Source organism: Littorina saxatilis, linkage group LG3 (assembly GCF_037325665.1).
Source record: "Littorina saxatilis isolate snail1 linkage group LG3, US_GU_Lsax_2.0, whole genome shotgun sequence".
Classification (NCBI taxonomy): Eukaryota; Metazoa; Mollusca; class Gastropoda; order Littorinimorpha; family Littorinidae; genus Littorina; species Littorina saxatilis.
The window spans coordinates 29,619,055-29,645,404 of record NC_090247.1 but is presented as its reverse complement, the minus strand read 5'-3'; the positions used below and the strand labels follow the sequence as shown (position 1 = coordinate 29,645,404).

Below are 26,350 nucleotides of genomic sequence, written 5' to 3'. Positions count from 1 at the left end.
CATACATACACACACTGTCAAGAGCAATTCTGCTTTAGTTAACAATAAAGAAAGTTTATTCACTTGACCAAGCACATTCCATACACCACACACACACACTCTGAGTCTCTCTCTAAGTTAATTCACTTGACCAAGCACATTCCATTTAACAACGCACTCTCTCTCTTTCTTCTTAAAATAAATTCAAATTCAAGACCTGTGCTTTCGATGTTATTGTTTATTTTTTAATTTTTTAGTTCAGCACGCTGGTAACACATACCCATGGAAACACAGCTATCTGCAGACACACGCATTCATCAAAGACAACAACATAATACTTAACAGCAACAACATCATTACCAAACACTTACAAAACGATCATCAATCACTAGATCTGTCAATTTTTATCTGACCAAAAAGACTACTCTTGAGACCCGTCTTCACACTGACACAAAGTACTGCACTGGGCACAAACAGCAAATCTATTTGTAGCTGAACACATCTAAAGATCAGTTGATGTTTGTGAGTGACCTTTTTCTTCACCTGATAAAGAGAACGCTGTCCTCCTTGTGATTCCTGAAGCAGAGAAGATTATTTGGCTGAAGACTCATTTTTCTTGTAAAATTTGTCTCTGTACAAGTCTTAACTGTGTTGTTCACCAGATAAAGAAAACACTGTCTTTTTGTGATTCCTGAACCAGATGAAATAATATGGCTGAAGACTTTCAATTTCCTTGCGAAATGTTTCTCTGTGCATCTCCAAAAGTCTCCTGGACACAGAATTTCAATCCTAAAGCATTGAGTCAAATACACATGTATAACTCAGTTCATTCAGATATACACGTTTCCTTCTTTTTGCTGTTAAAATGTATGTACAGTTTCATTGTCTTCCTCGGTCAATGACAGTCTGTAATGAAGCGGGTATCCATCGTATGTTGGTTTCCTGGATGAACATGACGTTGCGGTCGACGTAGACCATGGCTTTGCCCAAGCGGTACACTTGGTGGCCCTCCTGAGACTTGCCTGGTACCGGAGCAAAGAGCAGGTTCTCTTCTTCTGCCTGCAAATCAAAGAAGAAAGATTATCTTTTATACAGTTATAGTACAACACATGTGCACAAAAATAAGTAAGAATAAAAGAAACAAATAATTTCAGTGACCTGGCATGATCACAACTTAAATAAAAAAATTAATTAAAAAAATGCCATATTAAATTGGTATTTTAATATAACAAAAAATATGCAGACAAAAATTACAGAGAAAAACTTGAATGCTTTCTCATAACTTAAAGAGTAAGACTGAAAAACATGTTTTTATGGTTTTAGCGAATAACAATTGTGTGTGCGTGTGCATGTGTGTGTGTGTGTGTGTGTGTTCTTCAAAAGCCTCATGTACCTACACTTTCACATTTATTCTTGCAATGCACTAATAAGAGTAGCTGATACACCAAATGGAGAAAAAAAAACGTACTCTTTTCTGCACCAAGTCTTTGAAGCTGAGAGGTACTGTAGATGCTCCTGCACTTCTCATTGTTGGCTGCAAAAAAAACCACAATCAGTCAACACAAATTCCTTCACTAAAATAAAATGTATAGACTACACAACACATGGAAGTCTAAACTGCACAGACAACTTGAATAACATGACAAAGCTCATTGCTTCGAAGCCTAATGCAAGACACCAAATCTAAGCACTACCAGATACAAATTAAAGCATCCAAAGAGCCATGTACACTTTTCTTTCATCCCCAAGGTACGCTAATAAAGGCACCTTAACACTTTCGCGACGGGACACTGATAAATCAGTAACCGCGCTGACACGCCCATGGACGGGACGCGCATTTTTCAGTAAGAGCCATACAGGGTACACGACTCGTGATTGCTTCTCGGTTTTTGAAGCTTGCAGTAAATTGAGTTGTTTCCCTTGACACACTTTGCGTGCCCTTCCGCCATATGCAAAATTAGCCTGATTTGTATGGTTTTTTCGAGAAAAAAAATGAATCGAAGGCGAGCCTTGTCACGGGAGGAGATTCTCCGGATGTTGGATCTTGAGGACCCTGTAGATCATGATTCCGACGTGTTGTTTTCGCCTCAAGAAAGCGATAATAGCAGTGATATTGAGGAAGAAACAGTCCTGTTGTTGCTAGTACGAGTCGGAAAACTACACGTGTTTGGGTGGTAGACTGCATGAATCTTCGAATGTGTAGTTGCAAGGGGGGCGTGGCAGCACTGATAACAATGGATGGCTGGAGCCTCATAATCCTTTTGGAAATGTTCATAGGTGAACAGTTGGGACTTTGTTGTGAAAATGTGACTTATATTCAATATGGATTACCTAGACATCATTTGGTGAGTGTCACAGTTTTGTTTCATTTGAGTCAGGATGCTGTGAGTGAATGCGGGATTTGCTTGTTTTTTTCTTTGTACTGTCTCCTTATTTCTGTGTAGAATTTTAACAATATTTCAGCTAATTCATAGGTTTTACACCTTGTTTGGTTATAAAATTATTTATAATACTTTCTGTTAAACAAGAAGAGCAAACGCTCGATCGAGTCACTTTCGCAGTTCTGAATATTATATGAGGCATCAGATGGACAGGAAGAAATTGCTATTCACAACACAATGAGTCACGTTCACATAAAATTTGAGCCCGGTCACTTTTATAGTTTCCGAGAAAAGCCCAACGTTAAGTTGTGTGTTGCCGAACAGAAAAGGCTAGTTATCTCCCTTGTTTTTCTGATAACGTTCGTAAAAGGCTACAGATGTAAATACTTTGATGTAAAGAATAATCCTACAAAGTTTCAATCACATCCGATGAACTTTGTGAAAGATATAAAATGTCTAATTTTTCCTTTGACGCTGACCTGTGACCTTGAAAAAGGTCAAAGGTCAACGAAACCATCGTTAAAGTGTAGAGGTCATTGGAGGTCACGACTAAACAAAATATGAGCCCGATCGCTTTGATAGTTTCCGAGAAAAGTCCAACGTTAAGGTGGTGTCTACGGACGGCTGGCCGGACGGACGGCTGGCCGGCCGGCCGGCCGGACAGACTAACACTGACCGATTACATAGAGTCACTTTTTCTCAAGTGACTCAAAAATAACTTTTAAACAAGAAGGGCAAAGCCCATACGACTCACATGCTTGACCTTGAACTTTACATGACCTTGACCTTCAGGGTCAAGGTCAAATAACTAAACCTAGCAATGACATCATACACTAAGAACTGCTTTACACATTTTTCCTACCAAAATACATGTGACCTTGACCCAAGGTCAAGGTCATCCAAGGTCATGCAACACAAAGCTGTTAATTCAAGACATAGGAAGTACAATGGTGCTTATTGGCTCTTTCTACCATGAGATATGGTCACTTTTAGTGGTTCACTACCTTATTTTGGTCACATTTCATAAGGGTCAAAGTGACCTTAACCTTGATCATATGTGACCAAATGTGTCTCATGATGAAAGCATAACATGTGCCCCACATAATTTTTAAGTTTGAAACAGTTATCTTCCATAGTTCAGGGTCAAGGTCACTTCAAAATATGTATACAATCCAACTTTGAAGAGCTCCTGTGACCTTGACCTTGAAGCAAGGTAAACCAAACTGGTATCAAAAGATGGGGCTTACTTTGCCCTATATATCATATATAGGTGAGGTATTAAATCTCAAAAACTTCAGAGAAAATGTGAAAAATGTGAAAAATAGCTGTTTTTTAGACAACATTTATGGCCCCTGCGACCTTGACCTTGAAGCAAGGTCAAGATGCTATGTATGTTTTTTGGGGCCTTGTCATCATACACCATCTTGCTAAATTTGGTACTGATAGACTGAATAGTGTCCAAGAAATATCCAACGTTAAAGTTTTCCGGACGGCCGGACGGACGGACGGACGTCCGGACGGGGGGGACTGACGGACGGACGACTCGGGTGAGTACATAGACTCACTTTTGCTTCGCATGTGAGTCAAAAAGCAGTGGAAAAGAAAACACACACAAAAAAACGTTAAAAAACACAAATTATCCCCCTTTCACGCCCCCTTTGCTAAAACAAATCGCGTGACAAACTTATAAATAGCACGACTGAACTGGGCATCCATTTTTTAATTAGTACACAAAATTTGGTGGTGATTGGACTTAATTCAAGCTTGCTAGACAGATTTCTTTACAGTTACTTCCCGCAGTGGGGCACTGCGGTTATGAAATTAAAGGCCCCTCCTGTTTTTGGAACCGCAGGAGCTTTCTAGTTTGCTGTTAGGTAGATTTTTGGTTCCTCTTTCCTGTCATGCTCTCTTTTTCTGCGTGAATTCTTTTCCTTTTTCTGCCTTCTTGCTCATTCACCTGTATTTTTTCCAAAAATCTCTTCTCTTGCCGCTTGTCTCGCGATTCATGTATAGTTTAATCTGTTAGTGTTCTGATGTAAGTCCAGCAGTAGATAGGTTAAGCCTATTTTAACATACTGGAAACTGGTAATCTTCCAGTAGGTATTAATTTAGTTTTACTAAAGCCTGCTGGGACACAAGTAATGGGTTAGTGCATTTGTAAACAGGAATCGCTTGACAAGTGGCCCCCTTCATCCCCCCCTTCCTCGTCCTGATATGGCTCTGCGTAGTCGGCTGGACGTTAAGCAACAAATAAACAAACAATTTACAGTTACTGTTTTTTGGGAAGTTTCTTGGTGGCAAGCTTGGGCAGGCAGGACGTTAACGCCGTGGCAATGCTAGTCACAATAGTGTTAAGAAGTCTCTTCAGATTCTAACAATAAAATTAAAAGCGCTAAAAAATCACAAAGGTGAGATTTTTTCACTGTAGTTTTAACTCGATCAGTATTGAATCGATCTTCCATAGACATGATCAATTTGAAACAGGCTTACAAGAACTACAGTATTGAAAATGGGCAGTTTTCTCAGTACACACACGCACGCACACACACACACACACACACACACACACAACTACAGTACTGAAAATGAGCAGTATTCTCAGTACACACACCCACACACACACGCACACACACACACACACTCACAACTTACCTCTGGGCCGACACGTGAAGCAATAGGAGGAGGTCCAGATGGCTGGCTGGGGGGATATGCTGACTGTGTCTCCATCTGTCGTCGTTCCGTGTGAGTAAAGTACGCGATGTTCTCCTTCATACCAGGCGCAAAGTGTCCTGAGACGGCTTGGTTCATGATGTCCAGAGCTTTGTTAAAGTGATCTGTACCGAAAAAACATAATTATAGCATTAAGAGTGAAAATGTACAACATTTTTTAGTGCTTCTCCTGATGCTGTATGCTGAAAATTAGTTAGTACATGCTGCCCAGTGGTTTATAATTCAGCTAATTAAATAAAAAAGGAAAAGTTAAATTAATTGCTTGGTATTTCCATTGCATAAATAAGCAGGGTCCAAAGGATGATACTGTTTGATGTATTATGCTCAGTTTTAATGACCAGAAAACACACACAATTGCGCATACATACAGAAGCACACACAAAACACACACGCACATGAAAATACACTCATACACACATAAAAACATACACTCTCTCTATCACACATACCTAGAAGCAGACTGTACACAAGAGTTTCTCCCCAAAGGCTGTGTTAATCACCATAACACACACAACCATACTTGAGAGCCATATAATAAGCCAGTTTGAGACGCCCTTCTGCATAACTTTTGCAATACATGTATAAATCGCACAAACAGATGCATATGCTTGCTCCAGAAGAAGCATGTGTTCCAAGTGACAGGCCCAATCTCACCTCTGATGGTTGGATACTGCAGAAACTTTTCAGGCATTTGCGCTTTCCACCCCAGATACCAGCGAGTGATTTCATTGTAGTTTGGCATGTTGGACAGCCAGGCTATCAACACCTGCAACAAACACATCAGACATGTACACAAGGCTACAGGCTATACAAATTTCTATAGATAAAATATAACAATGAAAATCATTGATGAACTGGTATCTGTTATAAACTAAAGAATGCCATTCCCTCAACCCCCCCTCCCCCTCTTCTTTGTTTTTGGATTTATTTGATCACTTTGATATATATATATATATATATCTGACAAGAATGTTCTAATAATCTAGGAAATGCCTCAAGGCAAGACAACGCTACTACCTCCCTGATGCTACCCCCTAGTATAACTGAAGACTCACCTGCACCCATTTTGGGAAGAAAGCTTTCTCCAGGATGGACACCATGGGAACCAAAGGCATGATGTCTTTCCATGCCATCACCCATCGCCATGGGTCTGAAAACAGAAAATTGTCACTGAGAATTCACATACTGCCAACAATTCATATGCAAACGAAACACATACGCACGCACGCACACACACCCACACACACACTTACACACACACGCTCACAAAACTTCCCTGGGCAACTCCAGAAACGAACTTTCCAAATTCTTCCCCATCCAACCCCCTTCCTGCCCTACCTTAATCCCTTACCCATCCCCACCCCTGTCCTCTATACACAATTTAAAACAATCAAAACCGGACAGAGAACCAAGAAAATGAAGCGAAAAATCAAGATTGGTAGCTTTGACCAATGAAGCTGGGGTGTGAGGGGAGAAGACAGACAGCATGTAACTAGAAATTAGACTATTCGTCTCAGAATAGCAAAACTGAATAAAAACATGAAAAGAAAACGAGAATATCTAAATTCTAATGTTCAGATATATTAATTGGGTTCAAGGGTCTTGATTAGTATCAGCCCAACACAGGAATTTCTGATGATTATACAGTGGAACCCCCCTATTAAGACCTTCAAAAATCTGAGAAAATCAGGTCTTAAAAAGGAAGGGGCGGGGATGTAGCTCAGTCGGTAGCGCGCTGGATTTGTATCCAGTTGGCCGCTCTCAGCGTGAGTTCGTCCCCACGTTCGGCGAGAGATTTATTTCTCAGAGTCAACTTTGTGTGCAGACTCTCCTCGGTGTCCGAACACCTCCCGTGTGTACACGCAAGCACAAGACCAAGTGCGCACGAAAAAGATCCTGTAATCCATGTCAGAGTTCGGTGGGTTATAGAAACACAAAAATACCCAGCATGCTTCCTCCGAAAACGGCGCATGGCTGCCTAAAATGGCAGGGTAAAAAACGGTCATACACGTAAAATTCCACTCGTGCAAAAAACACGAGTGAACATGGGAGTTTCAGCCCACGAACGCAGAAGAAGAAGAAGAAAAACAAGTCGCGTAAGGCAAAATTACTACATTTAGTCAAGCTGTGGAACTCACAGAATGAAACTGAACGTAGTCCGCCGCTAGTGCAAAAGGCAGTGAAAGTGACGAGCCTGTTTGGCGCGGTAGCGGTTGCGCTGTGCTTCATAGCACGCTTTACTGTACCTCTCTCCGTTTTAACGTTCTGAGTGTGTTTTTAATCCAAACATATCATATCTATATGTTTTTGGAATCAGGAACCGACAAGGAACAAGATGAAATTGTTTTTAAATTGATTTCGAAAATTTAATTTTGATCATAATTTTTATATTTTTAATTTTCAGAGCTTGTTTTTAATCCGAATATAACATATTTATATGTTTTTGGAATCAGGAAATGATGAAGAATAAGATGAACGTAAATTTGGATCGTTTAATAATTGGTTGTTTTTTTTTACAATTTTCAGATTTTTAATGACCAAAGTCATCAATTAATTTTTAAGCCACCAAGCTGAAATGCAATACCGAAGTCCGGCCTTCGTCGAAGATTGCTTGACCAAAATTTCAATCAATTTGATTGAAAAATTAGGGTGTGACAGTGCCGCCTCAACTTTTACAAAAAGATGGATATGACGTCATCAAAGACATTTATCAAAAAAAAGAAATAAACGTCCGGGGATATCATTCCCAGGAACTCTCATGTAAAATTTCATAAAGATCGGTCCAGTAGTTTAGTCTGAATCGCTCTACACACACACACGCACAGACAGACAGACAGACAGACAGACACACACACACACTCACACACACACATACACCACGACCCTCGTCTCGATTCCCCCTCTACGTTAAGGGGAGACAGGGTAGGCGGGCACTTTTTTTTTTTATTTTGGAAACAGTTTGCTGTTTGTTTGATTTTTGCAAGCAGAATAACTTAATTAAGGGAAACCATTTTAAATTTTGAGTGTAAAGCAATTTTGGGGGGTTTTATTCACCAAAATGTGAGAAAAACGTTATAAAATGTGCTTTTTTTAAAATGTTGCAGTTTGTGAACCAGTGCATGTTTTGATCCAATTTTTCTTCTTTGCAGCAATATGTGTGTGTTTAATAATTCTGTGCATCGAAAAGCATTTCTAAGCAATATATTATTTTAATTTAGCATTTTCAGTTACCGGTTCAGTTCTGATAAGAAAAATACATGAGATCCTAACTGTCAGACTCATAAAAACCCAACCAATGCACTGAACTCTTATTCCATGCACAGAACTGATGCTGTACAACTCATAAACAACATATACAAAAACTGAACAAATCGATTAAGCCTTTCAAAAGTTGCAACATTTTAATTGTAGCGTTTTGTCTGAAAATTACATTCAGAGAAAACAGCATTTTAAAGATTTGAACCAGTACATAAAAAAACAAGTAGCACAGTGCACCCTGAATTCATATGTTTTTATCAGAATGACCACTTTACTATGTAGGGAAAAGGATTTGACAATCAAATTATCAGGATTTTTTTTATATACATCATATGAAAACAACCATCTTTGTTTGTACCGATATGAAAACATGAATCAGAACCAAACTGTCAGACTCATAAAAACCCAACCAATGCACTTAACTCTTATTCCATACACAAAACTGACGCTTTACAAATCATAAACAACATAAACAAAAATGAAACAAATCCATCAAGCCATTCAAAAGTTGCAACATTTTAATTACAGATGTTTGTCTGAAAATTACATTCAGAGAAAACAGCATTTGAAAGATTCCAACCAGTACCTCAAACTAGTAGCACAGTGCAGCCTGAATTGATATGTTTTTATAAGAATAACCACTTTACTATGATGGGGAAATGATTTGACGATCAAATTATCCGGACTTTTTTTAAAAAATCATTTGAAAACTCATCTATGTTAGTGCAGATATGAATCAAAACGAAACTGTCGGACTCATAAAAACACAAGGAATCCACTGTATTCTTATTCCATGCACAGAAATGGTGCTTCACAAATCATAAACAACATATACAAAATTGGAACAAATCCATCTAGCCATTCAAAAGTTACAACATTTTAATTACCACATTTTGTCTCAAATTACATGTAGAGAAAACAGCATGTAAAAGAGTCTCACTAGTACCCCGGTAAACTAGTACCACAGTAGAGCTTGAATTAATGGGGTGGGTTTTTTTTTAACCAGAATAACACTTTAACTATGAAGGAGAAATGATTTGATAATCAAATTATCAGATTTTTAAAAAAAAATCATATGAAAACATTAAAAAAGTCAATTATCTGTGTTTGTGCTGATATGAAAATATTGATCAGAACCAAACTGTCAGACTCATAAAAACCCAACGGATGCACTGATTTCTTATTCCATTGCATAGAAATGATGCTTCACAAATCATCAACAGCATTACATAATTATATATACACAAATGGAACAAAGCTATCAAGCCATTCAAAAGTTGCAACATTTTAATTACAGTATTTCTGTGCTCAATCCTAACACTGCAGCAAATTTCTGTAAAGCTGAATGTCCCTTTCCATGTACCAACATGGTCATACGCGGATTATTTTAAATGCAACTTTACCACCCGAAGCGTTGCAAACACCGGGAGAAGAGTAAACAACTGCAGACTTGAATGGACACTCATATGCACTCCAGATGCAGGGCCTGTGCAAATCCTTGGGCTGATGCATCACCTTCTTTCATAATCAGACTGCTATCAGACAAGCATTCAGTACAGGATATAGACCTTTCAGCAATAGATTGAGCTGATCAATGTTGACAAAAGCCCAACACATGTCAGCGGAGTGACGTTGCACAGTACCAGTATCCATATCTGCTTGTGATGGGTCAGAAGATGGCAAAGTATCTGTATCTTCTTATGGTTGGTCAGAAGATGGCAAAGCTGATGTTTCTGCTGTGGAAGAGGGTAGTTCCGGTTTAGCAAACTTTTCCATCAGGTCAATCTTTCTCCTCGCTGCCACCACAGGAGGACTGGCTCTCCCCTTGCTCCAACCTAATAAATACACAAACACTGATTTAATATTTGATACAACTGTCCATGGTTTTTGTTTGTAATAAGCTGCAAAATTTAAGACTCAATATAAACGTCAACAAGTGCTTGTACTTTATTTTGCAAATGACCATGTTACATGGGGTGTACCTCAACTTTTTGGCTAGGCCGGTAAATCAGAAATCCCAATCAGCCCCCAACCACTGAACCAGGCGGGTTTTCTTACAACCACCTCAGCGGCTCGTACCCACATATGTCGGTTGACGAACACACACACACACACAAAAGACATTCATTAATTGGCCCCTATCACAAAATTTACATGTCAAGTTTACTATGGGATTTGAGTAACCACACAATCACATACACACAGGAACTAATACTGAAACTAGCTGAATTATTTTCTTTCTTTCTTTTCATATTTTTCTTTTAAAATTAATTTATTTCATCACACTTGCTATGTATTTGCTTGTTTCTTGTCTGTTGTCTGTTTTGTGTGTGTGTGTGTGTGTTCTGTGTGTGTGTATACATTTTCAGATTTCCTAAACCTAGCACTGTTTGCAGGTGATCTTTATGCTTTTGATTCATGAGTTGCATCCCCAGTCCTTTAGTTTAACTCTTTTTTTTTTCTTTGGTGAAGTAAATTGGATCTATTTTTTTATTCCTTAGTTAATGGAAAAGATTTGACAACAATATTGCTGTCAATGATATAGGTTGGTCAGCCATGCTGGTGTAAACCAACGCTCTCTAGTAGGGTACTTATTTTCCTACGGTCAATGACCAGAAACAGAAACTGTGTCAGTCGTACATCGCTCAGATGCTGCTTCTCAGTTTGACCCCAGACAAAGAATAATGATGACATGTTACACCATAGTAAGCTCTCAAGGACCGGCCAGCGAAGAACAATAAAATAGGGGTTGTGAAGACGATATCACAGAGATGATCGAGGGAGGGAGGGAGGGGGGGGGGGGGGGTCCGACGGCAGCTTGGTCAGTAAATTGGATCAAGAAACACGCAAAATACTTCAGACACAAACTGTTTATCATTTACCTGCAAACCCTAACACATTCTTACAACAACAACAACATAACAATGTGCAATAAATCACGTTGTCAAACAAACAAGATCGAAAAGAGAAAGAAGCAAAACCCACCTCGTCGAGTCAAGAATCTTAGAATGTCGTCTGCTTCAATACGATAATGTTGGTTCATTTCGGAGTGTTGTTACTTCCTTTTACTGTTCGCTGCTGCTGGTTCATCTTTCTCTGATATTTCTTGCCACTATGCCGAACATTTCCAATGTTAGGGTTGTTCTCCGCAGCTCAAAACTTTGAAAAATGCTGCTGAATCGGTGAAAACGTCATGGATTTGTTGACACCGGGGGACTGATAAGTTGTCTACTGCGCTTGCGCCAAATGCCTTTGACCTACATATATTTGCATATATTAATTCCGGGGTTTCGGTTGGAACGGATTCTCTCTCTTTGTGCCTATGTCAACGGAAATTCCCCAACGGTGATGACGTCATCTTGAAGAACGGAAATTTCCACACAGTTTGAACAGCGAAGGGTCATGTCATGTGCGCACATTTACCAGCACGGAGTATCCAAAGTTGACCATTTTTTCGATTTTTTTGATAAAACACAGACAAAAACAACAAAACATCGGTTTGAAAATGGTTTTATTTACATGAATACATGTCTAAAATGACAAAAGCAGATTATTGAATGCATTCCAGGATGTTCAAAGGTGTGAAAAATGCAACAACCCCAAAAAGGTGTATGAGACCAAAAATAACTCATTTTGCCTGCCCGGTCTCGCCTTAAAACATTTAGTCAAAACTTGACTAAATGTAAAAAGGAGGGAGTCTTAAAATGGAGGTAACTTTACACAGGTTATGAACAGACAATGTGAAAAAGCAAGGTCTTAAAATGGAGGAAGTCTTACATTGGGGGTCTTAAAAGGGGGGTTCCACTGTACTATTGTATTGAACTGAAAAGTCAACACCACTCACCCAGGGTCTGTTGGTGCGGTGTGATAGGCATCTCTTCCAGCACCTGTCCCAGCTTGGGTAGCACGTTCTTCACCAGGAAAGCATCCATGTGACCTTGGCGGAACACCCCCGCCCAGGGCTCCAGGATGATCTTGGCCGACACGTCTGACGGATGCCAGTTGGTCAGGGCGCTGGCCAGCTTGTGTCGTATTGGAGCGTACAGTGGCTCCAGCTTTTCGCCTGTGCAAAAATGTAGTCATTTTTAATACAGCAGTTCCTGCAATGTACGGCCCCCGACGTGAGCGGACACCTGACATGTACGGACACATTTGCTCGGCACGGAGTGTTTTCCTTCTATATTTGCCCCCCCTTAAACGGACACCTGCAAAACGTGGACGCGGACACTCATTTTCGGTCCCAACAGCAGGTCATACCTCCAATGTACGGACAGACCATCGTCAAATTTTCACAACAAAATCGATAACAGAGCAGTCCGGCTCTTGGTACGAAGATCACAGCCGCAATGGCGTGATGACCGTCACTGATAACTTGAGTGCACGTGTACGGTACCCATCAGGAGGTGGGGTAGTTTTGGTCAGGAGTGAAGAGTACATGCGAAGATGCCAACATGAAACTGCACTGTGCTCTTTATTCTTGTCTGTTGGACGTAAACAACAGAAACCACAGTCGATGAAGGTCCTGAGCGAAAGTGAGTGAAAAACCGGCCACAGTTCTCAGCATCGTGTGTCTGTGTGTAACCTCTTTCATTGACAAGATACTCTTGTTTCCCCTCAGCCTTGACCAGTGAGTTGGTTGCCTAATCTATGAACCCTTCAGTTGTCTTGCTTTGTCAAAAGTTACAACACAGTCAACTGGTTTTGCTCTGAGTGAACAGTGCAGCTGGCCTCAATTAGCTGACACCTCTCTGGCCACAGCCCCCAACAGTACATGGCCGGAGGGAGTGAGAGAGAGGAAGTGGGGGTGGGAGGGGGGGGTGGAGGGTTAGCTGGCTAAACTCTGTGGGGTGTCCGGTGTCACTGCATGTCAGCAGGAAGAGCATTGTAGAGAAATAGAGAGGTGTACTCTTCCACAAAATGTCCAAGCATCAGTTGTCACAGCTTGGGGTAGGCATCAGTGAGGGAGAGTGGGAGCTGTGTTATGTACAGTGTATTTCCGACTGAAGAGTGAAAAGTCACTGCCATGCCACATGATCGGCATGCAGTCAATAAAGCCAGACAAGAAAAAAATAAATCACATGATTATGACATGCAGCTCTATCTGCTGCTATTTATTCAAACTGGTTTTCAAGCTTATTCTTGCAAAGCATCTGCACACGCTCCTCTGTGCTGTGTTTGTGTGGCTGCTTTCGTATGTCAGCGCATGGTGAGTGTGTTCACTGCCTTGAGGATTTATTTTATCTCTTCTTTTCAACACTTTTCAAACAAATCCTTTTTACAAAACGTTTAAAGAACTATTAGGAGTTTATTGTTATTGTTTAGTAGCCACAAGAAGTGATTAGCATAGACTCAATCCTGTTGTTTGTGTGTCTGTGCGAGTGGAGTGTATGGCCCGGGGGAGGGGGTGGTGTGGTCACCCCTCCCGTGACCGGACACCTGCAATGTACGGACAGTTTTGCTAGGGCCCAAGGGTGTCCGTTCATGAGAGGGACTGCTGTAGAGGTTTTCCGGTAATAACTCTGCATAACATACACATCGGAGTCAGTTCTTCTTCTTCTTCTGCGTTCGTGGGCTGAAACTCCCACGTACACTCGTGTTTTTTGCACGAGTGGAATTTTACGTGTATGACCGTTTTTTACCCCGCCATTTAGGCAGCCATACGCCGTTTTCGGAGGAAGCATGCTGGGTATTTTCGTGTTTCTATAACCCACCGAACTCTGACATGGATTACAGGATCTTTTTCGTGCGCACTTGGTCTTGTGCTTGCGTGTACACACGGGGGGTGTTCGGACACCGAGGAGAGTCTGCACACAAAGTTGACTCTGAGAAATAAATCTCTCGCCGAACGTGGGGACGAACTCACGCTGACAGCGGCCAACTGGATACAAATCCAGCGCGCTACCGACTGAGCTACATCCCCGCCGTCGGAGTCAGTTATTCGCTGCGATCGTGGTTTTGAAAGGGCGACCATGTGTTTCCTGTTTGTCACCTCTTCCACAAAACTTGCAAATCCTGAAAAAGGTATGCATGAAGGATTTAGACTAAATGTATTCATCTTAGCAAAACAGAATTTAGTTAAAAAAAACATGAAAAGAGAACTAGGAGACGACAATGAGTTTTTAATGTGAAGATATATTTACTGCATTGAAGTGTCTTGATTCGTATCAGCCACAAACAGAAAATCCCCTCACATGTATCAAAATATAGAGAAAATTCAGTTATCTCCACAGCAACCAACTGAGAAAAACATTATGTCATGTAAACAAACAAACAAACAAATAACCAATTCCTGACAGACTTACCCATCAGTGGCAGCCAAGGGTGCAGCCATGAGTGTATGGGCATGGTGTCGGTCAGCGGGTTCCAGTTATCCACTTCCTGCAGTAACCGTGGCAACACCAGCTGGTCCAGAATGTTCTCTAGGATCCATCGTGGTAGTGCTGGCTCCCAGGCTTCTAACATGGCGATCAGCGACTGGTACTCACGTGGGTTCCATTTTCTGTTCGAAAGTACAAGCAAAGGTTGAAGTTAAGTCAATGATTTTAACAACCCTCATGAGAGTACTTGGATATAGAAATTAAAAAAGCAAAAGAAATAAAGAAAGAAAGAAAGAAACAAAGGGAGAAAAGAGCAAAGAAAGAAACAAAAACATGTTAAAGGAAAAGTCCAAGGTTTAGGGTCACTTTTGATACGTTGACACTTTTAATTCATTAACCACAATTGTATGTGTAAAAATGAACACAGAAGCCCCAAAAGTATACTTTGAAACCTTTTTTTGCTGTTCCGAATTGTTCCACCGCGCGCGCAGTCTTGGCTCATGACCTTTTGCACACGTGTTTACTACGTCACACACTGCTCGAACAAGATGGCCACTCACAGTATTTACAGCAGCGAGGAAGAGGAGGAGTACGACGGACCACGTTTGAGCCAGGCTATCGTTCTTCCTACCAGTTTGAACAACGGAAGAAAGACGAGGAAAGAAGGCCACAAGACGCTGCTCGTAACAGAGCCAGCATGCAGAATCGGCAACACTGACTGGTATGTGATTACTATTGTTGTCGCTATCTTCTGCATGCTAGATCTAGATCAAAAGTCATGTGCGTTTTCCACTCATCAGTTCTTGTGCTTCTGTTGGTATGTTAGCATGACAGGATTATGCTAAGCTGAGCTTTTCAAGCGTCTTGTTTTCTTACCACTTGGATATTTTACTTGGGACTGACAGTTCAGAATAAATGTATCTGCAGTGTTGCCTACACTTGACGATCTCTTTCCCCTCTGGGAATTCTAAGCACGGTTTTTTTTCCGTTTACACAACAAAACATGTTGATAGTAAGTCAAATTGCGTAATGCCATTTTCTCGTACAGAATGACATTGATGTTGATGATATTTTCACTGATTCGTGACAGTAAGACACAGTGTTTCGTTTTAGGTAATGCAGGGAACCACAAAACAGTAAAAGGGAGCTTTCTGAAATGGCGGCGGTTATTTCAATATTCAGAGATCTATCTCAGGAATATTGCCTTACATGTGCCTATTCCCCTGTAACCTTTTTATGTATTTTAGATCTGCCATGATACGATTTGTAAATCGACGGGAGGACATGAGTTATGGTCTAAAAGTGGTGATTTTGTGTATTTATTTTAGGAAAGAAATCGTGCCAGAGATGTTGTTTGGTCAGTAGGGAGGTTGGGAAATAGTTTTTTTCAAAGGTAGAAGGACATTTCGAGTAGGTATTGAAAATGAACGAAAGGCAATTCTGGGACGATACCAAGGATTGTTGTGAATGATTCAGACAAAGCGTGGTTTTTTTTATTTTTATAAATCAGTGCAGAATTTAATCTTGAGTGAAGCGGTATGTTTTTGAAGAACTCTTCAAAACAATCTTCGTTCTGTTGAATAGGAGGATGTGTGTGGGGGGGGGGGGGGGGGGGGGGGGGGGGGGGAGGGGGGCATAATGGCGTGTGCCCGATTTCAACAGAAAAACTAGGAAGATCTATCGTAGATCTGAAAATAAATAATTCAGTGATGAACAAAGATTAATTTGTTTGTGCGTGTGTGTGTGTGTGTGTGTGTCTGTGTGTGTGTGTGTGTGTGTGTGCGCACGCGCGATACCCGTGATGAGGCGACCATTGTGTAGTGGCTATGTTCCCCAGGCTCCAACAGAAGCAGGCTGAAATCGAATTCTGTGAATGTGATCGTTTATCGTGTGATGGAGTGATACCGCTAGTCGTTTTAACAAAAGAAGCTTTCTCAGAAATATCCAAAAATGCATACACAACAGTTCCCTTCTTTTGATTGATGTTTGGTCTGTTTTGTTTTGCAACATGGGATACTGTTCAAAAGACAGTGCAGGAGTATTTTCAAACACCTTGAGGAGACAGGACATTGTTTCTGTTTTACAGTGGCCAGGTCAGTCACGATGTGTGGTCAGTGTTAAAAAGCGACCCTGTTAGATTCACTCGAAGGGTACTAACACTGCATGCATTGTGAAACCGCGACTAATGGTACTGTTCGTGTTGTTTCTGTAAAGCATGGTAAGTTTTGTGCATACATAAGAATCACCCGGTTTTTTTTGTGTGTCTCCTATGTGAACGGGGCATGCTGTTATGATTACAGAGTGATCCACTGTTTCAGGTGTCAGTGCGGACATTGCTGCCGGATGCCAACTTCTGTTGAGTGTGTGTGTTGCCACGACGTCAGACAAATCAAACAGAAGGTAGAAGGCCTGGAAGAGCAGGTAGGCTGCATCACAGCACATCCTGGCTTTCGTACCGTGTGTCTGGACATCTACTGCCTGGAGACCGCATACTATGCGTACAAGCAGGACTACGGGCGTCTAAACTTCGATCTGCATGAGTATGTAACACAACACAAATCATAAGATTATCATTCGGATATATTTGCATATTCTTACACTGACAAGAGAGTGAAATACGTAGTACATTGTATTACACAAATAAACAGATCGGATACGTAAACTAGACACAAATACATCGAATCTAATTAAATCTTCATTATAAACATTAACAGTGGAAAATAACAGCAACTGGGAAACAATAGCATTTGTGTGAAATAAATACAAAACCTATTGTAAGACTGAACACCCACCCACAAACTTTTCAAGATACAATTTAATTGATGTGGGATTCTTCAGAATGTACACTTCTTACTTGCCGGTGTAGCACGATATTAATCCTACGAGATTTTTACTCCGGAGTAAAAAAATTCGTACGAATATGTTACTCTACTCATACGTGAGAAAGTTACTCCCCACGACAGGTGTACTCCGATTAAAAAAAATGACGAACAAAATTGTAACTCCCCTGACAAATAATTAACTAATACATTAATCCACCCTATCCACATAATTATCAGTATGATTAGAGCTTGTTAATTTTTCTTAAGTTTTGACATCGGAAATGTACCTCATTGCTTAGAATGGGTGTGTAGCTGATGATCGTTGGTGAAAGCCTACAGTAATAGAACTTGGCGGACATTGGTCATAGTCCGATAACTGCCTGCATACAGTATACCTACATAACAGATTTCAACACAAATTTCTAAAGTGAACATGTCATATCTTTATTTTTATGGATGAAGAAAAGGAGGTTTCCGCCTGACATTTATCGAAAAAAAGGAAGACATCTTCTGGAAGGTTTTAGATGCAAAGTTTCATGAAGATCTCAGCAATCATTTTCAAGGAATCGCTCCACACGCTTTCTATACGATTTTCGTATGAAATTGTAATCTATTTTCTTGCTACGCAGGGGCGGACCTAGTTGTGGATAAGGGGGGGGGGGTAGGGGGGTTCCAATTTGGAGCAGGGGTCCAGGGGCCGCTTAGGCCCCGATGGGGTCCAGGGGCAAAGCCCTGGTGGGGGGTCTGGGGGGCTTTGCCCCCCAGATGCTGAAGGAATTTTATTTTTTTAGGTCAATCGGAGGTCTCTCCTTTGAGTTTTTCGTCAGTTTCAAGCATGTTGCACTTGGAAGGAAGGAAAGCACAAGCCCTTTATTTTTTTACTAAAAAAAAAAAAAAAATAAAAAAATAAAAAAAACGGATGGGGGGGGGGGGGGGGGTCCGGGCACCCAGGAACCCCCCCCCCCCCCCCCTAGGTCCGCCCCTGCTACGGGTTATTGATATATAGATTTTAAATATTTGCCTATATTATATTTGTGACAAAAATGCAGTGCGTTCAATGTTATTCTGGGATTGCTTTACACCACTTGTTTCTTTCTTGCTTTCGCAGGAAATACAGATATGTCGCCTACAGGCAGCTGGTGCGATGGTGTTGGGGTTTTCTAGGCAAAAGCATCAGGGTGCCTCTACCAGCTTGTGCCGTGAAAACGATCAGGGACACTTTCCCAGACGGAGGAAGAGTGGGGTTCAAACTCCCCCAGCTGGATGGAATCGTGTGACCCTGTGTTGAACAGCTTCCTGCATGGTGGGAAGATGGTACTGGGATGCCAGGTGGTCTGGTACATGGTCCACATGATCCCACAAACTTAGTTCCAGGTTCCTGGGGCTGTTGGTGTACTCCCGCATCAGATACTCTGTGAGCCGGTCAGCATAGCCTGTGCCCCGCAAATAGAAATACAAATTAAATCGATGAATTTGACTCAAGAAATAACTGTTTGTGGTGATATGCATCGGTATGAATGTATAACGGGTTCATTAAATATACCCCCCCCCCCCCCCCCCCCCCCTCTTGTGTTACAACGTTCACTACCTTTCTTGGTTAAATGAACTGCTTGAAGTTAAACTTTTAGAAATTTACCCTCACTATTATATATTTTTCTAATTTCTAAGATTTGATTTTGTTACATATCTTTTTTAGGACATAGAACTAGAGTGGGAGTTCCACTAAACTCAGGTCTGTCAAAACTTTTGCATCAGATAGTGAATTTATGACTCAGAAACATACTCATAAATATAAGGGAGAGATCATTGAAACTGAAAGCAGAGGTTATTTGTGGAATTCCCCAAGTCTTCGTGCATGCGAGTGTCCGACAAACAAAACTGTAGCACGTTCAACCATCTTGACAGAAGGAACAAATACCCACGCTTCCAAAGTAGGTCAGAACTGTTGCAGAGTAGTACAGGAAGGTTTTTCACACTATAACTACCACTCTCATGAAGTTTTTCACTTCAATTGAAAGCCACTGATAGTGGTACGATATCAAAACAGAAAAGCTTAAAAAACAATGATACTCGCCGGGATTATTGTCGCTTTTCTACTCCTCAAAAACTCAGCTAATATTTCGGCTGTCACTGTTTACAGTCAGGATGATTGTGGGCTATATTTATAATGTACCCATCATTCTCTGTTTTACCCCACCCCGTGTCATCCGGGTTGCTCCAAAACAACATTGTCTGCTTCAGGAGCAGACGACATAGAAATAGTATACATCACAATCACATACGGACATGATCTGTTGCATAAATTCCCTTTTCTTTCTTTTTATCTTTTTTTTTCTTTCGTGGGGGGTGGGAATGTTTACAACAATGTACATGAGATATAACGAAATTCGTGATTAAGCGTGAAACGGGACATTGGGCATTTCCCCATGTTCAACTAAGAAACAGCGACAGAAGATTCATGACAAAAGCTTGTACCTTCCAGTGATGTCACAGCTCTCCTCGGATTGGTTACTGAGTTCCCAGTCCTCGTTTTCTCGGTCTGTCACCATTCCCTCCTCCTCGTCTGACTCGCTGACGGGCTCTTCCTCCATAACTTTGAAAAGATGTTCATGCACTGCTAGCGGTTGTCGGTTTCCTTTGGGTTCTTCAGGATCCGTCTGCTGGCAGAAATCAACCTTTTTCATGTGAACAAGAGGTGCTGGGTGTACCTTATCATCAGTTTGTGACCCTTTAAAACAGAAAGAACACTTCATCCTTTGCAACTTTCATGCTCATAATAAAAACATGAAATTCTATATTTAGCGCGCATGTGTGTGTGTGTGTGTGTGTGTGTGTGTGTTTGTGTGTGTGTGTACATGTGTGTGTGTGTGTGTGTAATGTGTGTGTGTGTGTGTGTGTGTGTGTGTGTGTGTGTACGTACACCTTTCACATTGCTGTGGGTTGACTGTCTGTGCACAGGCAAATATTTTGATGACTGGCGGTTTTTCGTGACAGCGGCAAGTACAGGCTTGTTATGGAGTGTCCTTTTGTTCTCACCGTTTGCCGTTGGGAATCGTGACAGTTCCCTTTTCCTCTGGAAGTAAAAGAAGAAAGACACTTAGTCTAATGATAATTTGATTTGAAAGTATGCTTGGTCTGGTATTGTCTATTGACCTATTCAGAACATTGAAAATTGAAATACCCACTGAAAGACGTATGGATATTATCATGTGTGTATCCATGCGTAAGTTTCAACACATAAGCTGGTTTTACGTGTCTCAGTCAATGCAGACAAATCACATGCACGATTCTCACATCTCTCGTCTTTCAGTAGCAAAAACCGCACGCTTACAGTAGATATTTTATACATAGTGAATTATAATTCAAGCTAACACTGTCAATGTCATGGATTTACATTTGGAGTTTGCGATCATATTTACCCCACGCTTGGCACATATATTGTGTAATGTCTCCAAAAAAAAACCTGACAACGTGTTACTCTTAATCTGCCGCGCCACCCCCCACCCCTATCACCCCCACCCGCTCTTGTTCCTGCCCAGCCCCCATTTTCCACAGCTCAGCTCAGACCGTTATGCAACAGTGTTGCCTGTGGCGCTTCGACGTCAATACCTCATCTTTGTAATCCAGCAGTAATAGCCGGACCAAGACACACTAATCTGCACCAATTCACATTTGCTGCGCACCAATATGTGGGTGCATGGTCAAAGCAAAAAACATCTACTACATCTACAATCAAAGTACACTGACCTTCAAGCAGCTTTGAACGGAGGGTACTGCCAATCGCGACAATACTCTTTTCGGTTGAAACCCCAACCTGTTTTGCTCAAAGTTGATGAAGTCGGTTTGCACGAAATGTTCACTGCAAATGAACCTGCTTTTGCCAGACACTTTTAAATGCGCACGCTTTAGCTGTGGAAACATCTCCCATTTCGATAACAAACTTAGGTTTTTGGTAGGAAATCTGTGGAAGGAAATGCCGCTTGTTGTTTGCGTGTTTTTGCAGTTTGCGGCTGCACACCTACTACGAGGCATTCTTCCGGACCCAGTTATCACTTTTACACATATGCATGAACACCACGCTGGTTGAACCAAAACAAACACTGTGACGTCACAGTGAACCGACGTCACAGTGAACCAAAAATCACGTGACCACAACATGACCCCAGGCGGCTTGTCTTGGTTAGCCCACCAATAATAAATGTTCAATTACAACAACAACAAAATTTTTAATAATTTTTAAAATATTTTTCCTGAGATGTTTATAACATTTGGCATCCGATATTCAAGCTTTTGGAGATATTTCAAAACCTTGGACTTGTCCTTTAACAAAAACATGTTTTAACTGAAATGTGATTAAAATTACTAATACTAGTCTACTTTGAAAGAGTTAACAGGAAGCACATTCCATTCTACAATATCCGATTATCTTGTTTAAGTTCCATGAAAGAAATCTTTTGTAATTTAGATTAAAAACACAGATACAAATACAAACACAGACACAGAATCATACACAGAAAAAGATACATGAACAAACATACAAACATAAACAGACATGAACAAGGATGCATGCAGACACAATCGCATACACAATCACAAGCACGCACACAAACACACACACACAAACACACAGACAAACAAATACACTCACAATATTGTTGATCTAACAGGAGGCAGCCAGACGTCCCACAGCAGACGATGATACGGGTCCATGTCGGCAGTGGAAGGGTTTAGGCTGGCACTCTCATCTTCCAATAATAGCCGCCACTCCTGCATCGTATTCACGCCATAATCCGGGTCACGAAGGACGTCCCATGTACTCAAGAAATTCTTCACCTTCAATGGGACAAGTTAATCATTTGGTATAAACAGTGTTGTAATCATCAACATATTAAGAATCAACTACAAGCTTCATGCTTATAGTGGTAAATGTTTTAGTTATTTTGATAATATATACCAATCGTTTGATGATGTGAACAACTGAACAGTGGGAGGCAATCTGCAGCAACGAAAAAGTAAGAACTAAATTGCTCTTAAAACAAAATGTGGACAAAATTGAAGAGAGAGAGAGAGAGGGAGAGAGAGAGAGAGACAGAGAGATATACAAGAGATAGAGAGAGAGCGAGAGCGAGAGAGACAGAAACAGGAGAGTCCACAGAGGCAGTGAAAAAACTTCAAAAATAAATTGGAAAAAATAAATAAATCGTGAAATGATTAAACCAGAACTCTTCCCAGTTTCTAAACCAAGTACTCGGTAAAAACTTGTAGAAACTTTTTGAAACTGTAGGGGAAGGGCTCCTAATATGGACCACTTTTTGTTTCATGCTAATAACTAGCTTGTTTTCTTGCGAAGAAGTTTCATTTTGTGTTTGGTAGTCCTTCTCTCTTAGGTGAACCGTTAGGCCTAATTAGAGTAAAATAGCTTTGATAGACATTCAGCAAAAATTAAATACCGAAAAAATCACAAATGGTCCATATAAGGCGCCCAGGCTCCTAATATGGACCAGTGAAGCGGCCTTCACGAATCACTGTCAAAAGCCCCCTATACTTCAAAATAACATGATACAACTTGGTGTGCATGTCAGACTAATTCAAATATGCTTTAGATTTATCTGTTTCGGGTTAATGAGAGCATTATTTGAAGCACACCAGGAAACTAAAGAAGCATATCAAAAACAGAGTGAAAATAAGTGAAATTATCAACTTACACAAAAAGAAGACAATTTGATACATTTTTTTGAAAGCTTGAGGGCTAGTTATAAGTTATTTTCAGCAATCTTCTTAATGAATTAATGAAAATAGCCTTTAGCTTTTATTTTCTTCGATTTGCTGAAGGTGGTCCATATCAGGGGACTCACACATACTTTGAGATTTTGCTATTATTTTTTGTTTGCAGTAGAAACTCGGGGTCAAAACTGCTAAAATGTAACAAATACGGTCTTAGCTGTCATATATGGCAATTTTTGTGTGATAAAAGCTTTGGCTGTGGACAGAAACGAGTCCGTTATAGGCGTACAATTTAGAGTGAACGCTGCCAAAAGTGAAAAAAAGAGAAAAAGGCTAACGGTTTTGAGGTTTGTGTTTCTGCAACTGACATGTGCAAGTTAACCAGAGAGGGTGAATACAGCGAATGAAATTGTTTTTAGCGCTCTAGCGCCGTTAGTTTGTCAGATCAAGAGGTGGTCCATATTAGGAGCCGGTCCATATTAGGAGCCCTTCCCCTAATCTCTTACTACTGTATCACTTACCAAAGGAAAGATGACAGCGATGGAAAGGGAAGCCAGATCATACAGTTTATATTCCGTGTAGAATTCATCTCTCAGCACTTTGAACACATCCACACATTCCGTCAGGGTCAGGGGATTTTCACAGTCTTTATGTGTGCGTTCTTCACACCTGAAAAAGACGCAGAATCAATTTCATCAGCACAAAAACCACAACACAAAAACAGACAAACAGTAAAATTTTCCATGCTGCTGTTTAAAGTTTGTTTATATAAGTGGATAGATTTTTGTTTTTCATTATATATATATATCTATATCTATATACGGCTTGTCTGTGTCTGTCTGTCTGTCTGTCTGTCGGTCACTTCGCGATGCACGGCCAAAGTTCTCGATGGATCTGCTTCAAATTTGGTGGGCATATTCAGGTAGACCCAAAACACAATCTGGTCGATGAAAATTTTCAACACGTGCTCTCAGCGCGCAGCGCTGAACCGATTTTGGTTTTTCTGTACATCCATTCCCAGTAACTCTTCCTTATCTTCTCCAATGTTTTGCGCGTTTATCTCCCTTCCTTCGTACGGTGCGCCGGCAAAGCCGGCGTACACCCGGTCCCCGGGGAAGCCGGGTATTCGGCTCTACTTCTTCCCGGCAACGCCGGGTACCCGGCGAAGCGGGTATTCATCTAGTTATATAGATATACGGCTTCTGTGTGTGTGTGTGTGTGTGTTCGCGATGCACGGCCAAAGTTCTTGATGGATCTGCTTCAAATTTGGTAGGTGTATTCAGGTGGACCCCGGGCACAACCTGGTAGATGAAAATTTTCAACACGTGCTCTAAGCGCGGCGAGGTAACCCGCGGTGAATACTCTTTTTTGCGATACGAATTACGAAACTAAACACTTTTTTTTCGGCTCTACTTCTTCACTTCTTTCACTTCCGCCACACAACGAAAACGAATCTAAGCAGCGCTTTTCTGCACAGGTAGTACATCTAAGTATTGCAATTCGTGTACAAAATCCCTCCCATCTTCAAAATATTGCCACTAATACTACCCCTCCCATCGTAAATATTCATTGCAACCATTAATAGTCAGGAGCTTTGTCGGTGTTTCTGTGTCTGTCTTAAAAAAGATCAAATCACTTTCAACACTGTGCCCTTTTCTCTTTAAGCAACAACATGGCTTACCAACCACCACCACATTGTACTCTCTTGCGAGTCATTCAAACTGGTCGATGAAAATTTTCAACACGTGCTCTAAGCGCGGCGCAGTGGACCGCGGTGAATACTCTGTTTCGCGATACGAATTACGAAACTAAACACTTTTTTTTTCGGCTCTACTTCTTCACTTCTTTCACTTCCGCCACACAACGAAAACGAATCTAAGCAGCGCTTTTCTGCACAGGTAGTACATTTCTTTCTTTATTTGGTGTTTAACGTCGTTTTCAACCACGAAGGGTAATATCGCGACGGGGAAAGGGGGAAGATGCGATAGAGCCACTTGTCAATTGTTTCTTGTTCACAAAAGCACTAATCAAAAATTTGCTCCAGGGGCTTGCAACGTAGTACAATATATTACCTTACTGGGAGAATGCAAGTTTCCAGCACAAAGGACTTAACATTTCTTACATACTGCTTGACTAAAATCTTTACAAAAATTGACTATATTCTATACAATAAACATTTAACAAGGGTAAAAGGAGAAACAGAATCCATTAGTCGCCTCTTACGACATGCTGGGGAGCATCGGGTAAATTCTTCCCCCTAACCCGCGGGGGGTACAGGTTGTACATCTAAGTATTGCAATTCGTCAATTATCAATAAAAGTCAAGGACAGACATATTCAGTCTTGGGAGTAGATCTCACAGGGCGTTGCTTCAACCACGGTATGTTCTACGTTGCAGCATCACGGACGGGAAGAGCAGATACTCTGACCATTCTGGCACCAAACAGGCAGACCAGAAATGTCGTCTACCCAGAAGCTCTGCAGTAGATGGTAGGTACGACTACTGTCTGTGTGTGTATCTGTGTGTCTGTCTGTTCGCGATGCACTGCCAAAGTTCTCGATGGATCTGCATCAAATTTGGTGGGCATATTCAGGTGGACCCCGGGCACAAACTGGTCGATGAAAATTTTCAACACGTGCTCTAAGACGGCGAACTGCCACGCTACATACTCTGTCTCGCAATCCACCCGGCGAAGCCGGGTATTCATCTAGTCATATAGGACTGGGTGGCCGAGTGGTAACGCACTTGCGCTCGGAAGCGAGAGGTTGCGAGTTCGACCCTGGGTCAGGGCGTTAGCAATTTTCTCCCCCCTTTCCTAACCTAGGTGGTGGGTTCAAGTGCTAGTCTTTCGGATGAGACGAAAAACCGAGATCCCTTCGTGTACACTACATTGGGGTGTGCACGTTAAAGATCCCACGATTGACAAAAGGGTCTTTCCTGGCAAAATTGTATAGGCATAGATAAAAAATGTCCACCAAAATACCCGTGTGACTTGGAATAATAGGCCGTGAAAAGTAGGATATGCGCCGAAATGGCTGCGATCTGCTGGTCGATGTGAATGCGTGATGTTTTGTGTAAAAAATTCCATCTCACACGGCATAAATAGATCCCTGCGCCTTGAGTCCGAGTCTGGAGATAC

General features: G+C 41.2%; 3 protein-coding genes across 3 annotated transcripts in view; 1 reads left to right on the top strand and 2 right to left on the bottom strand.

The window, feature by feature from the left end:
- Positions 1–202: 202 nt before the first annotated feature.
- The window catches only part of LOC138962087 (tuftelin-interacting protein 11-like), a 39,004-nt gene continuing 12,856 nt past the window's right edge, over positions 203–26,350 (bottom strand). The window contains exons 9-17 of the mRNA XM_070333797.1: positions 23,733–23,880; positions 22,136–22,320; positions 14,651–14,847; positions 12,193–12,411; positions 6,146–6,240; positions 5,745–5,856; positions 5,013–5,194; positions 1,448–1,513; positions 203–1,038 (exon numbers count right to left, since the gene is read on the bottom strand). Coding sequence (XP_070189898.1) covers positions 859–1,038; positions 1,448–1,513; positions 5,013–5,194; positions 5,745–5,856; positions 6,146–6,240; positions 12,193–12,411; positions 14,651–14,847; positions 22,136–22,320; positions 23,733–23,880 — 1,384 coding nt within the window. The 3' untranslated portion in view covers positions 203–858. The remainder of the gene's footprint in view (positions 1,039–1,447; positions 1,514–5,012; positions 5,195–5,744; positions 5,857–6,145; positions 6,241–12,192; positions 12,412–14,650; positions 14,848–22,135; positions 22,321–23,732; positions 23,881–26,350) is intronic.
- Positions 15,003–18,964, top strand: LOC138962085 (uncharacterized). The gene is made up of 3 exons (XM_070333796.1): positions 15,003–15,386; positions 16,984–17,205; positions 18,596–18,964. Exons 1-3 carry the CDS (start codon positions 15,166–15,168, stop codon positions 18,762–18,764), a joined length of 612 nt encoding a protein of 203 aa, XP_070189897.1. The 5' UTR covers positions 15,003–15,165; the 3' UTR covers positions 18,765–18,964.
- LOC138962084 (uncharacterized) lies at positions 18,801–21,525 on the bottom strand. The gene is made up of 4 exons (XM_070333795.1): positions 21,235–21,525; positions 20,408–20,560; positions 19,963–20,144; positions 18,801–18,920 (listed from the first exon to the last, which is right to left on the bottom strand). The coding sequence occupies exons 1-4, from the start codon at positions 21,517–21,519 to the stop codon at positions 18,911–18,913; spliced, it is 630 nt and encodes a 209-aa protein (XP_070189896.1). The 5' UTR covers positions 21,520–21,525; the 3' UTR covers positions 18,801–18,910.